Raw genomic sequence first — 13,145 nt, forward strand, 5'->3', positions numbered from 1 at the left:
TGTATTTCGATTGAACATCTGCATTTTGTACCATTCAAAGAACAGTAGTTTTAGCTAGTAGTAGCTATACAGTTAATATTGATGCCAATATGATATTGGAATTAAATTCATAGTCCCTCTTTAAAAATAAAATGTTATCAATTTCAGACAATTGAGGCCCGATTTAAGGAAAGTTAAAAATGAGAAAGAATCCTCACTTTGCAGTTTTTTATGTTTCTTATTATTTTGTGATGATAAAAGTAAGGATATTTTAACACTTTAGAAATTTCTCGTTTGTTATGTTTCTTATTACTTTGTGAGGAAAAGTAAGGAATTTTTGTACTTGTTATCATTATGTTTTGTGATGACAACAGTGAGAATTATTTTCATCATTTCGCCAACTTCTCATTTGTTATGTTTAACGTTTCTTATTATTTTGTGAGGAAAAAAAGTGAGGATTTTTTATCACTTTGGAATGTTTTCATTTGTTATATTTCTTATTATTTTGTGATGAAAAAGTTGTTCATTTTACGACGCCAATTTTTCATTCATTTTTTAAAATTATTTTGTGATGAGATACGTGAGGATTTCTATCACATTCGAAATATAATTAGATATGGCACGATTTGGGGGAGAAATTTTGGCACCTATTTTTTGGACATCATAATAATTCATCACTTTTTTCATCACTTTGAAAACAATATTACAAAATGCAATCAAACAATATCAAGGCATGGAATAATAATATTAAATTTCTCAATCCATGGGCTTAAAGCAACATTGTACATTATACAGAAAATTAAAAAAAAATCCAAAGTAATTTAAAAATCTTTTTTCCATACAAAATAATGTGAAACGTAACAAATGAAACATTTGCGAAGTGATGAAAAAATCCTCACTTTTGTCATCACAAAATGATAGAAAACATTAAAAATCAAAAATATAAAAGTAGTAAAAAATCCTCACTTTTTTCACCAGAAAAAATATAAGAAACAAAAAAAAAAAAAAAATTTGCAAAGTTATGACAAAATTCTCACTTTTTTCCTCACAAAATATTAAAAGACATAAAAAATTCAAAATGTGCAAAGTGATGAAAAACTATCACTTTTCCTCACAAACTATAAATAAGAAACATAACAAATGAAACAATTACAAAGTGATAAAAAATCCTCACTTTTTTCCTCAAAAAATATTAATAAGAAACATACCAAATGAAAATATTACAAAGTGATAAAAATTTCGGGTTGGTACAATTTGTGACCCTAACTTCTCATACCCGACTTTTCAACCTAAAAATTTCAGCCAATATGGTACATATTTTCTAATGATTTAAGCAAAATATTTTTTTTTTATTCTCAAAAACCCAACTTAACTAAATAACAAAAACTGATGCTAAACTTAAAATGTGTATCCATTATTTAAATTCAATCAATCCCGGAAATTAAGCATGTTATTAAACCCTAAGCCACGATGGGTAGATTTGTTTTTGATTACCCAGATCAGCTATAATGCGTATAATAAAGGCTACTGCATGGAGGTGAGGTTTATGACCAAGAAATGTAAATATTGACTTTCCCTCTGTGTGTGTCATCACATGAACAATTACGTAATCGTATTGACTTTTGTTGAACCATGGTTGAACTTGTTAAAAGGTCAGTGAACTCATCATCACTCCTGCCAGAGACCATTTTCTCGGGGGGGAATCATAATCATGTGCCATAAAATCGTACCAAAGCCCACCCCTATAGCCAAAGTCATCCTTAAAGAACTAATATCACTTTCAAACATACTGAATCTTCAATTATTAGGGGGGGCTGAAAAATATGTAGGGGGGGTTATAAAATTTTGGAGTTCTGAATATAGGGGGGATTCAAAAGTTTTGGGTGTATGAAGAGGGAGGTTAAAAAGTTTTTGTGCACTTAGGGGGGGCTGTAAAAACTTTAGCAACATTAGTCCTGAAGCAAAAAATAAAGAATATCCTGCAATATTTTCGTAAATGTTCCAGTATTAAATACCAAAACAAAAGTTCATTCCAGATAAGGGTATTTATTTGATACAGTTAACATAATTTAACTACGTCCACGCCTAAACGCAAAACCTGCTATTTTTGAACTACGTCTGCGCCGACTGCGCCGACATAAAAACCAAGACCTACGGTCCAAACACTGCATGTAGCAGCAAAACACTCAAACACTTCTGGTATCAAACACAAAACAACATACCATCCCAATTCAACTTCAACGGGGACAAATCCCCTCCAACACTGCGTCCATGCCCCATTTATAAAATCACCCATTTTAATTACGACCACACCCAAAGCCCAAACATGCTAAATTTCGACTACGTCTGCGCCGACTTTAAACCAGGACCTATACTTTGTCCAATTTACATGTACCAACAACAAATTCAAACACTATCAAACACAAAACAACATCTTGTAGGCCTACTCCTTCAACGCCATTGGGGACAAATCCCCGCAATACTGCGTCCACGCTCCATTTTAAAATCACCACTTTTAACTACGTCCACGCCACGCCCAAACGCAAAATCTGCCATTTTCAACTACGGCTGCGCCGACTGCGCCGACTTAAAAACCAAGACCTATGTCCAACATACTGTTCATGTACTGCCACCACATTCACACACAATTTAACATATTATACTAATTCAACATCATGGGCACAAATCCCCCAAACACTATGTCCCATTCATAAAATCACCAATTTTATCCACGTCCACGCCCAAAGCCCAAACCTGTTAATTTTCAGCTACGTCTGCGCCGACTACGCCGACATAAAAACTAGACATAGAATTTGTCCTAGTAGGCCTATACATGTACCAACAACTAATTCAAATACAATCACACAAAAAAATACCACATCTTGAACTCCTTCAACGGTATAACGGGGACAAATCCTACGTCCACGCCCCATTTATAAAAACCTGTCAATTTTCAACTACGTCTGCGCCGACTGCGCCTTGTTAAAAACCGACACCTATAGGGCCTATAGGCCTACTCCCGAGTAGTACCAGCAAACATACTTCCTTTGTTTCATCTGCAACTTAAATAATGCATCTACGCTGCATTGATCAACCCGCCAATTTAAACTGCGTCCACGTCAACCGCCAACTCTTTCGGTTTTTCGACTACGTCTGCGCCAACTGCGCCCACAAAAAAACCAAGACCTATACTTAGTCTCCAGAATAACACACTCACAACATTACCATACACAAATCATTAAAACAGAATACCCCACTCAAGCACAAAACACCCTATTCCAATACATACAAACATGTTACAACTTTATACAACTATACCCCCGAGAGGGGTATTCTGTAGTTACTCCCAAATGTTTACTTCTCTATAACCATGGTAACTTGTAAACTTCCCAGAATTATTTTTGAACATTATATGATCTATTTTAGTTTTCTGTCGGGGTATTTTGTCAAGCATTGTGCCGGGACATTGTGTCAACTCCAAAATACTTTTACGGACAACTCTCGTAATTAAGTACACATGCATTAAATGTGCCAAATCATGACCTATTAATAGGATGGAAACTGCGACAGAACATAGGCCTAAATATGACTCATGTTAAAGCTCACAGCAAAATAACTAAGTTCGCAATCGGCTCGATTTGGAATTAAAACTATTAAAGGTTTTGTTTCATCCGTTTCATAGTAACATAATTTTCATTTTATTTGATTAAAATGGTGATATGAGAGAGGTCCCGGACGGATAATAGGCCTACTACACGTTAATTCTTGAGTCTCGGGCTCAGTTAAAGCAATAATGTGTGATTTGCATAAAGAATAGATTCTTATTTAAATGTTTGTTTTTTATTGATCACATTATCCCCTTTTAATTTCGAGCCAAACAAAGACTAAACAAATGAGGTATCGAAGAAAATTGCGATTCATTCCAACGCCTACAATGCGTGTTCTACGCTCGCCGATCGTATTATATGCCCGATTATATGTAACTGCACGGAGCATCGCGCTCGACGTGTGTACATACAAGCTGACATCCATGGTACATGTTAGCAAGTACTCGGTCGTTGAACGCTGAATAAAACCGGGTCGACCCGGTTTTAATATAAAAAGTTAAATTTTACTGTTATTAAAGCACTTCAGGCTTAGTCTTTAACGTGGTATTTTAGTATACCACTGGGCATTATAATTATGCAAAAAGTAGAAATCCGAGTAAAATTGAGGGCGTCGCTGTGACGCAAATCACACATTATGGCTTTAACCAGGTTTGGCGAAACCTGGTTCCCGTTGTTTAATTTGGTTTCAAGAAAGAGCGAGAGAAAAAGGAAGATTTAGACAAACTTAGTATCTCGACCAAGAAACTGTTTTTTTCTTCTTTTTTTTGACGAAAACAAAACACGTTTCTCTCATTTGTAATTATACTGCGCATCAAAAAGTGTTTCAATACTCAAAACGTGCCGCAAATATGGGTAGCATTTTCAGCCTTTTGGTATATCAATGACCCCTTTTTCAAAGCCTATTTTGGTATATGAATGGGTCCTTTTTTCAAAATATTCCCAAAATTTTGTAAAAACTAAGACAATTTGGGTTAAATTCGGCCGAAAATTTTGACTTTTGGTAGGCCTATATAGCAATGGGTCCCAAATTTCTTGAAAAATTGGTATATTTATGGGGCCACTTTCAAATTCTCAGCGGCACGTCCCTAACAAAACCAAACTTGAGTACCCCCCCGGGCAATAGACACTAAACCTAGTTTACCAACTGAATAATCAATAGGTTGGGATTTTTGCTCTGTGTATTTCGATACCTTATTCGGCACGATACGACTTTATTTTCCCAAATTACACCAATTTGAATAAAGAACGTATGCATTTAAAAATTGACAACATACGGTACATATCATTAGAGAATGAATTTGGAGAAAACCTTCTGATAATTACAAACACTCGCCGAGCAGCAAGACCTTCCCTTATCTATTTGTTTTCATGAATTGGAAGACATTCTTTGATGTAGGCCTATTACTGAGCTCAATCATCTGAAATTACTGGAGCGTAAGCCACCCAGGCTGGTGGCTCAGCATAGTATTTTATTAACAGAAGGTTTTCTCCAAATTCGTTTCCTAATGAGACGTTTCTCTCGAAACACGCTTATTATGAGCACGGACGGTGAGTGAGTATGATCTGTTATGTCACCCTATCACCCTGAAGGAGAAAATTGCCCAAAATTGTCACTTTTGAAATGCTCTCTTAATTCTTTTCCATGCAATTCGGTATAACTTGGGGAAAATAAAATCGCATCGTTATGAGTGATCAACATACGCAGTGACAAAATTATCTATATGGCTATGTGTCATAAATTGACACCCAATTTTTAGCGTTTGCATAATGACCCCCATTTACTTGGAGCTGCGACTGAATGACCCTTTATTCGGCAAAAATCGCCACCGATAGACATACTCCGGTAGGCACAGACGTCACTTTCATATTCGTGTGTCCCACCACGGGGGTTACATCGACGTCCACTAAAAAAGTAGTGTAGCGGCCTTTAATCCTCTATAGGCCTAGTCAATCCTGTAGGTCCTAATGGCATCAGTTTTGATTTATTGTTACTTCTACAGGTGCTCATGGAATTACCATAGACAAGGAAGACCGAGTGATGTACTGGTCTGAGGAAAAAAGACGCTCTATATGGGTAGCAAACTTGGACGGAACGAATAGAACTAGAATTATCTCAACAGGCCTCAAGGAACCTGGCGATATGCAACTAGACCCAGTTGAAAAGTAAGATGTATACTGATAGGTAATGTAGGGGAGAGTGGGGTAATCCCGGGCACCTTTCGTTAAGGCTACACAGGTACAAGATTGAATAAAGTTCATCAGTGAAAATCATATCACCAGTTTTTAATAACTCAACATCTTTAGTTAATAAGTTATAATTAAAAAACAAAATGGTAAAAAATGATGGGGTAATGCCGGACACTGGGTAATCTCGGACACTGATTGTTGCTAAGAGGGAAAGTGGAGTAGGATGATAATCCCCTAGAATGTATTAGGTACTTCTGTTACCTCAAGCATACAACTATGGGGGCTGTTGTTGTCGTCTATATTTTCAAAATAACAAGTGTCCGGCATTACCCCATCTGTATAGAGACACATGTGTGTCCAGGATTACCCCTCACTGTCCCGATTTAATTTTTCAGTGCTTGTTCTACTAATCCATTTTTAAGATACCAAAATTTATACATCCAGCTAACAATCAAGTATCAAACATAATTTTCATCCATACTTCACCTGTGTCCCTTGTCGCATTAACTGTCACCCAGCTAATAACTCACTGTTCAGATAAAAAGTCAAAAATGACAATCTCTTTTTTTCCGTAATTTTCACAAAGAAAGACAAGACCCAAAGCGCTGGTAGTAGTACACGTGAGGTACACCTTGAGGTAGCTAATACCCTAAGGTAGTATAATAGTGCCACCCTTCTCCGTTTAGCTGCAATCGATGTGTCCGGGATTCCCCACAGTCCGGCATTACCCCACTTTCCCCTAATGTAATGTAATAAAATATAATGTAATGTAATGCCATGCAATGCAATGTAATGTAATGCGATGTAATGTGATGTAATGTGATGTGATGTGATGTGATGTGATGTGATGTGATGTGATGTAATGTAATGTAATGTAATGTAATGTAATGTAATGTAATGTAATGTAGGTCATGCAATGTAATGTAATGTGATGTAATGTAAATCTAATGTCATGTCATGTAATGTCATGCAATGTAATGTAATGTCATGTAATGATATGTAATGTAATGTCATGCAATGTAATGTAATGTAATGTAATGTCATGCAATGTAATGTAATGTAATGTAATGTAATGTAATGTAATGTAATGTCATGCAATGTAATGTAATGTCATGTAATATGTGATGTAATGTAAATCTAATACATGCCATGAAATGTAGTGCAATGTCATGTCATGTAATGTAATGCAATTCAATGCAATGTAATGTAATTTAGTGTAATATAATGTAGTGTGATGTATGAAATGTAGCATAATATAATGTTGTGTAATGTAATGTAAAATGTTGTAATGTAATGTAATGTAATGTTATGTAATTTAGTGTAATATATTAGTGTGATGTATGTAATGTAACATAATATAATGTAGTGTAATGCAATGTGTGATGTAATGTAATGTAATTTAGTGTAATATAATGTAGTGTGATGTATGAAATGTATCATAATATAATGTTGTGTGATGTAATGTAATGTAATGTTATGTAATTTGGTGTAATATGTTAGTGTGATGTATGTAATGTAATGTAATATAATGTAGTGTAATGCAATGTGTGATGCAATGTAATGCAGTGTTTTGTAATGTAGTGTAATGTAATACAATGTAGTGTAAATGAAGTGTAACATAATGTAATTTATGTAGTGTAATGGAATGTAATGCTATCATATATTATGCAATACAATGAAATGTTATGTACATATCAATAGTAATATGATTGTGAGGAAGGCGGATAAGGAGAACTTGATGGACCATACTAGAACCAAACTCCAAGAAATGCATGCAACTTCATATAGTTGAAAAGTAAGCTTAATGTATTGTAATATAACATAATATAGTAAAATGTAATGTAATGTAAGGTAGTGTAATATAATGTAATGCAGTGCAATGTTTGTAATGCAGTATTGTACGTTGTTATGCAATGTAATGTAGTGTAATATAATGCAATGAAATGTAATGTAGTGTAATGCAATGTAATTGTAATGTAGTGTAATGCAATTGTAATGTAGTGTTATGCAATGTAATGTAATTGTAATGTAGTGTAATGCAAAGTAATGTAATTGTAATGTAATGCAAAGTAATGTAATTGTAATGTGATGTAATGCAATGTAATGTAATTGTAATGTTGTGTAATGTAATTATAATATAGTGTAATGCAATGTAATGTAATGTACTGTAATGCAAAGTAATGTAATTGTAATGTGGTGCAATGTAATGTAATTGTTATATAATGTAATGTAGTGTTATGAAGTGTAATGTAATGTAAGTGTAATGTACGGTAACATAATGTACTGTAGAGTAATGAATGATGCATGTGAAAAACATGGATAAGCAGAACTTGATGAATCATTGTAATGTAATATAACATAGTGTAATTTAATGTAGTGTACTGCACTATCATGTGATGCATTGTACTGTGATTATAATGTATTGCAGTGTAATATGGGGCAATTCCCACTTGGTTCAATCCCATTTGGTCCAATCCCACTTAGGCCAATCCCATTTGGTCCAAATCCCACTTAGTTCCGTCCCAGTTAGGCCATGTCCCACTTAGTCCATGTCCCACTTAGGCCCACTTAGGCCATTCCCACTAGGGCCATGTTCCACTTAATAGCATAATGTAGCGTAATGTAATGTAATGTGTAATTTAATGTAGTGTGGTGTAATGTAATGTAATATAGCATAATGTAATTATTTATACATTTAGCCATAGCCAGCAAAGTCCAATAGTGCTCAGAGGCTACTAAATTCAAGGGATGCCAACTGAATATGATGGGACATGGAAGGGAATGTAGTGTAATCTGTAATGTAATGTAGCATAATGTTATGTAATGTAATGTAATATTACACTACATTATTGTAGTGTATTGTAATGTGTAATGTAATGTAATGTAGTATAATGTAATGTATTGTAATGTAATATAATGTAGGGTAATGTAATGTAGTATAATGTAGTGCAATGTGTTGTAATATAATGTAATGCAGGATAATGTAATGTAATGTAACAATGTAATGCAATATATTGCAATGTAATGCAATGTAATGTAATGCAGTATAATGTAATGCAATGTATTGTAATGTAAAGTAGAAAAATGTAATGTTTTATAATGTTGTATAATGTAATGAATGTATTGTAATGTAGTGTAGTGCAATGTAGTTAAATGTAATGCAATGTATTGTAATGTAATGTAGAATAATGTAATGATTTATAATGTTGTATAATGTAATGAATGTATTGTAATGTAGTGTAATGTAATGTATTATAATGTTGTATAATGTAATGCAATGTATTGTAATGTAGTGTAGTGCAATGTAGTTAAATGTAATGCAATGTATTGTAATGTAGTGTAATGTAATGTAATGTAATGCAGGATAAGGGAATGTAATGTATTATAATGTTGTAAAATGTAATGCAATGTAATGTAATGCAATGTATTGTAATCTAATGTAATGTAGTGTAATTAGAGAATAAACGATAGAATTTTTATTTTGCCTATCCTCTACCGTGTGATAGACGACAGGCAGGTCCAATATTTTGAGTAGTGGATGCGGCGCAGCGGTATCCACTACGATAAAAATATTGACCGCCTGTCGCCTATCATAGGTAGAGATAGGCAAAATAAAAATTCCTATCGCTTATTCTCATTCTTAGTCAGTTAAATATTATTTTAATAACTGTAAAAAATTTTTTTAAAGCAAAAAATAAGTTACCGTCATAAAAACTCCCCTCATTATAAAATGAACGAAACTTGTTTACAACTTTCACGTATTCTGTTGCGAGTACTGCTAGCGCGTCGCGTATTCCGCACTAGTCTACGCATACAGCGCGATACATACGCGCACCTCTACAAGCGTGTAAAGCATTATCAAGACGCATGATGACGTGGGGTCGTCTACGGCCTGATGAACGGCACCCGAAATCTTGTCGTGTCCAATCAAAAATGTGTCTACGAACTAGACCACTCCCACTGACTAAGAATGTGTAATGTACTGTTGTTACATTACATTATATGACACTACATAACCTTACATTACATTGCACTACATAAAATTACATTACACGAAATTATACTACACTACATTACTTTAATGTAATTACTTTACTTTACTGTAATATAATGCCATGTAATGTAATGTAGTGTAATGTAGTGTAATGTAGTGTAGTGTAAGGCAATGTAATGCAATGTAATGTAAAGTTATGTAGTGCCATTTAATGTAGTGAAATGTAGTGTAAAATAATGTGATTTAATGTAATTTTGTGATGTATAATGTATTATAATGAAGTGTAATAATATAATGTAGTGTAATGTAATGTAGTATAATATAAATTATAGTTTAATTTAGTTTACTGTTTACTAATGTAATGTAGTGTAATGCAATTCAATGCAATGTGTAAAGTAGTGTAACATAATTAGTTTCAATATTTCAATAATTATTTGTTTTCACATTTTACAGGCGTCTTTATTGGATTGACGAGAGCGGGGTACACTCTAAAATAGAAAGCGCAAAAGTTGATGGTTCAGACAGGAAAACGCTGATAGTCAATAACTTGGATAGACTATGGCTCAAAAATCCTACAGGAATTTCCCTTGATATAGTCGGTAAGTTTTAAAACTTTTTTCACATGGGCTTCCAATAATTCTTTTTTTAAATTAAAAATTTGTTACAATAACATGTTGATGTTGACAACATTTTTAAAGACCTTTTTTGAATTTGTTGGGTATGGATATTATAACTTGTCCATGAGGACATCAATGTCGTATCCTTATGGAGATTAATTACTTGTGGAGACATTGTTAGCATCCCCACATTAGGTGGAGGCCCCATATTTAGTGTTAGCTTTTGGATATTTAATTATTTTCCATATTTTATACCCGGGTTAAGGGGGTAATACACTCCTCCCCAAATTTGTGCATATTTTTGCATTTTTCTTAAAAATTATAGAGCATTGGGGACAAGTAAGATATGTATATTATAGGGGCAAGGACTACAACTATTGCACTGGAAATTTTATTTCAGCACAGACAACAGTTGTGGAGTTGCAGTCTAAAATGAGGGAAAACCAATATTTGATCAATAAATCAATAACTACTTGGTTTGAGTTGTTGAAGTACAGTAGTTGTAGTCCTTGCCCCTATAATATGCATATCTTACTTGTCACCAATGTGCTATAATTTTTGAGAAAAATGCAAAAAATAGGCAGCAGATTGGCCAGGGGTGTAGTACCCCCTTAAAGGAGTATTTCATGATCCTAGCATCCTCTATTTATGTCATTTTTCATAATTGGTAATTTACTGCACAGCAAACACAAATGTTTTACACAAAACATTTAAATGTCGGGTTATATAAAGGGTATAAAAACGTTTTAATAACATTCCAAAAACATTTTTGAAAACTTAGTACAAATCATTCTAAACAGAATGTTATTTTGGGGTTGAAAAAATACTTTGCAACAAAATGTTTGCCCAAAATATTTACAATAATGTTTTTAAAATGTTTTCATGACCTTTATATAACCCGACATTTAAATGTTATTAAAACGTTTTGTAAAAAACATTTTGAGAACATTTCTGTGTTTGCTGGGTGCAAATATTTTAACATAGTGTTATTTAAGTGTTGACAAAAATATACAGTGCACAACTTATAAGTTCCCCCTAATGCTTTTTGAAATAAATCGAAAATTATTTAACGAAATGTAAAATTGTAAAAAGTTATGAGTAACCTTATTTGTTTTACAAATCTGGGCCAATTTGTAGTGTCACACATCATTGCGTTTGGCCACAATGGTTCATTATGTAAAAAAAGAGGGAGTTTTAAAATTTGCACCTGAGTCCATAGGATTCAATTGTCAAACAATACAGTATGTTAGGCCTGTCCATGTGTTTGTAATGGAAATAAAACTTAAAGTCTAGATGTTTAGTAGGGGACGTGTCCTCCTGCACTGTTGACAAGTGCATTGCAACGTCGCCGCATGCTGTTTATTAAATTCTGGATCCGTTGCTGGTCCATGTTGTTCCATACATGTTGGATTGCTCCTTGTGTTGTGTTTTCATTGATAAGGTGCTCTCGGCTGATTTTTCACCTCTCCTGTCAACTAAATTTTCGAATTGCATTAGGCGCAACTCCCATACGACGAGCAATTTCTTTCACCGGTACATTTTCATCCAGCAAACCTATTGCTCTACCGCGAAGAAGTCGGGCAAACGCGGCATTATTAAAATGTGACTTTTCACATGTGATGAACTACTGGCGATGTGGTCTATTCTCACTGCAGTACATATCCCTTCCATCTCAGAAATTTATCATTAAAAAGAAAAGAATAAAACACCTGCTTTGATTTTCAAAAAGAAGAAGAATAATACCAAAGATTGAGTTTTCTTTTACAAACACATGAATACCCCTGGCCTACTGTATTGTTTGAGAATTGAGTCCTATGGACTCAGATGCAACTTTTAACACTTTTTAAAACAGTCTCCTTTTTTACATAATGAACCATTGTGACTGAACGCAATGACGTGTAACGCTATAATTTGGTCCACATGTGTAAAACAAATACGGCTACCCATATCATGTTACAGGTTTGCATTTCGTCAAATAGTTTTCGATTTATTAAAAAAAATATGTAGGGGGAACTTATAAGTTGTGCACCCTATATTTGGCCAAATATGTTTGCAAAAATAGTTTACAATGACATTTTATAAACATTTTAAAAATATTGTTGTAGTGTGTTTTCATACAAAACGTTCATTTCATGACCTTTATATAACCCAACATTTTAATGTTATTAAAACATTTTTACCTAAACCAAAACCCAAAATATAACTTATTTAAAAACGTTTTTGTGTTTGCTGGGAAGTTGCTTTACTTGATCATGTTGATACCTACTCCCTATTCCGGAAAAATAAAGCACTAATTTTTTATTGGATTAAAAAACTATTATAAGTTCTGCCAAATTAACGTAGCTCAATCCTAATCATTCATTTAGTCCTAACTGGGGATAAAAGAAAAAGTTCACTATCTTACTAATGTCTTGAAAAAAAAAAGAGCCAAAAACATGCATTTTTGGCATGTGTTCTGACAATCGAGTCACAAAAATCAAAGACTTGGCACAAGTCGAAGCATTCAAAATCTTGAGTATATGCCGAAATTTTGCTCTAATTTTCACTTTTTTGTGTTAAATGGTTGGTTATAAGAATAAAACATGTCCAAAAATTAGAATGCATAAACTGAAATTAGTCTTAGTACAAGTCTTTGGGCTTGATTGTCACAGCATACATAAAACATCCTAAAACGCATGTTTTTGGCCCTTATTTCAAAATTTGGCCAAATATTAAAATTTGACTTTTATTGCTAGTTAGGACTAACTAAAGGATTAGGAT

The 13,145-nt window shown here is 33.7% G+C and overlaps 1 protein-coding gene across 1 annotated transcript in view; it reads left to right on the top strand.

The window, feature by feature from the left end:
• The window catches only part of LOC140146137 (low-density lipoprotein receptor-related protein 2-like), a 38,764-nt gene that overhangs the window by 17,174 nt on the left and 8,445 nt on the right, over positions 1-13,145 (top strand). Inside the window, exons 3-4 of the mRNA XM_072167896.1 lie at positions 5,588-5,750; positions 10,222-10,367. Of these exons, the coding sequence (XP_072023997.1) occupies positions 5,588-5,750; positions 10,222-10,367 (309 nt within the window). The remainder of the gene's footprint in view (positions 1-5,587; positions 5,751-10,221; positions 10,368-13,145) is intronic.

Source organism: Amphiura filiformis, chromosome 2, assembly GCF_039555335.1.
Source record: "Amphiura filiformis chromosome 2, Afil_fr2py, whole genome shotgun sequence".
Lineage (NCBI taxonomy): Eukaryota > Metazoa > Echinodermata > Ophiuroidea > Amphilepidida > Amphiuridae > Amphiura > Amphiura filiformis.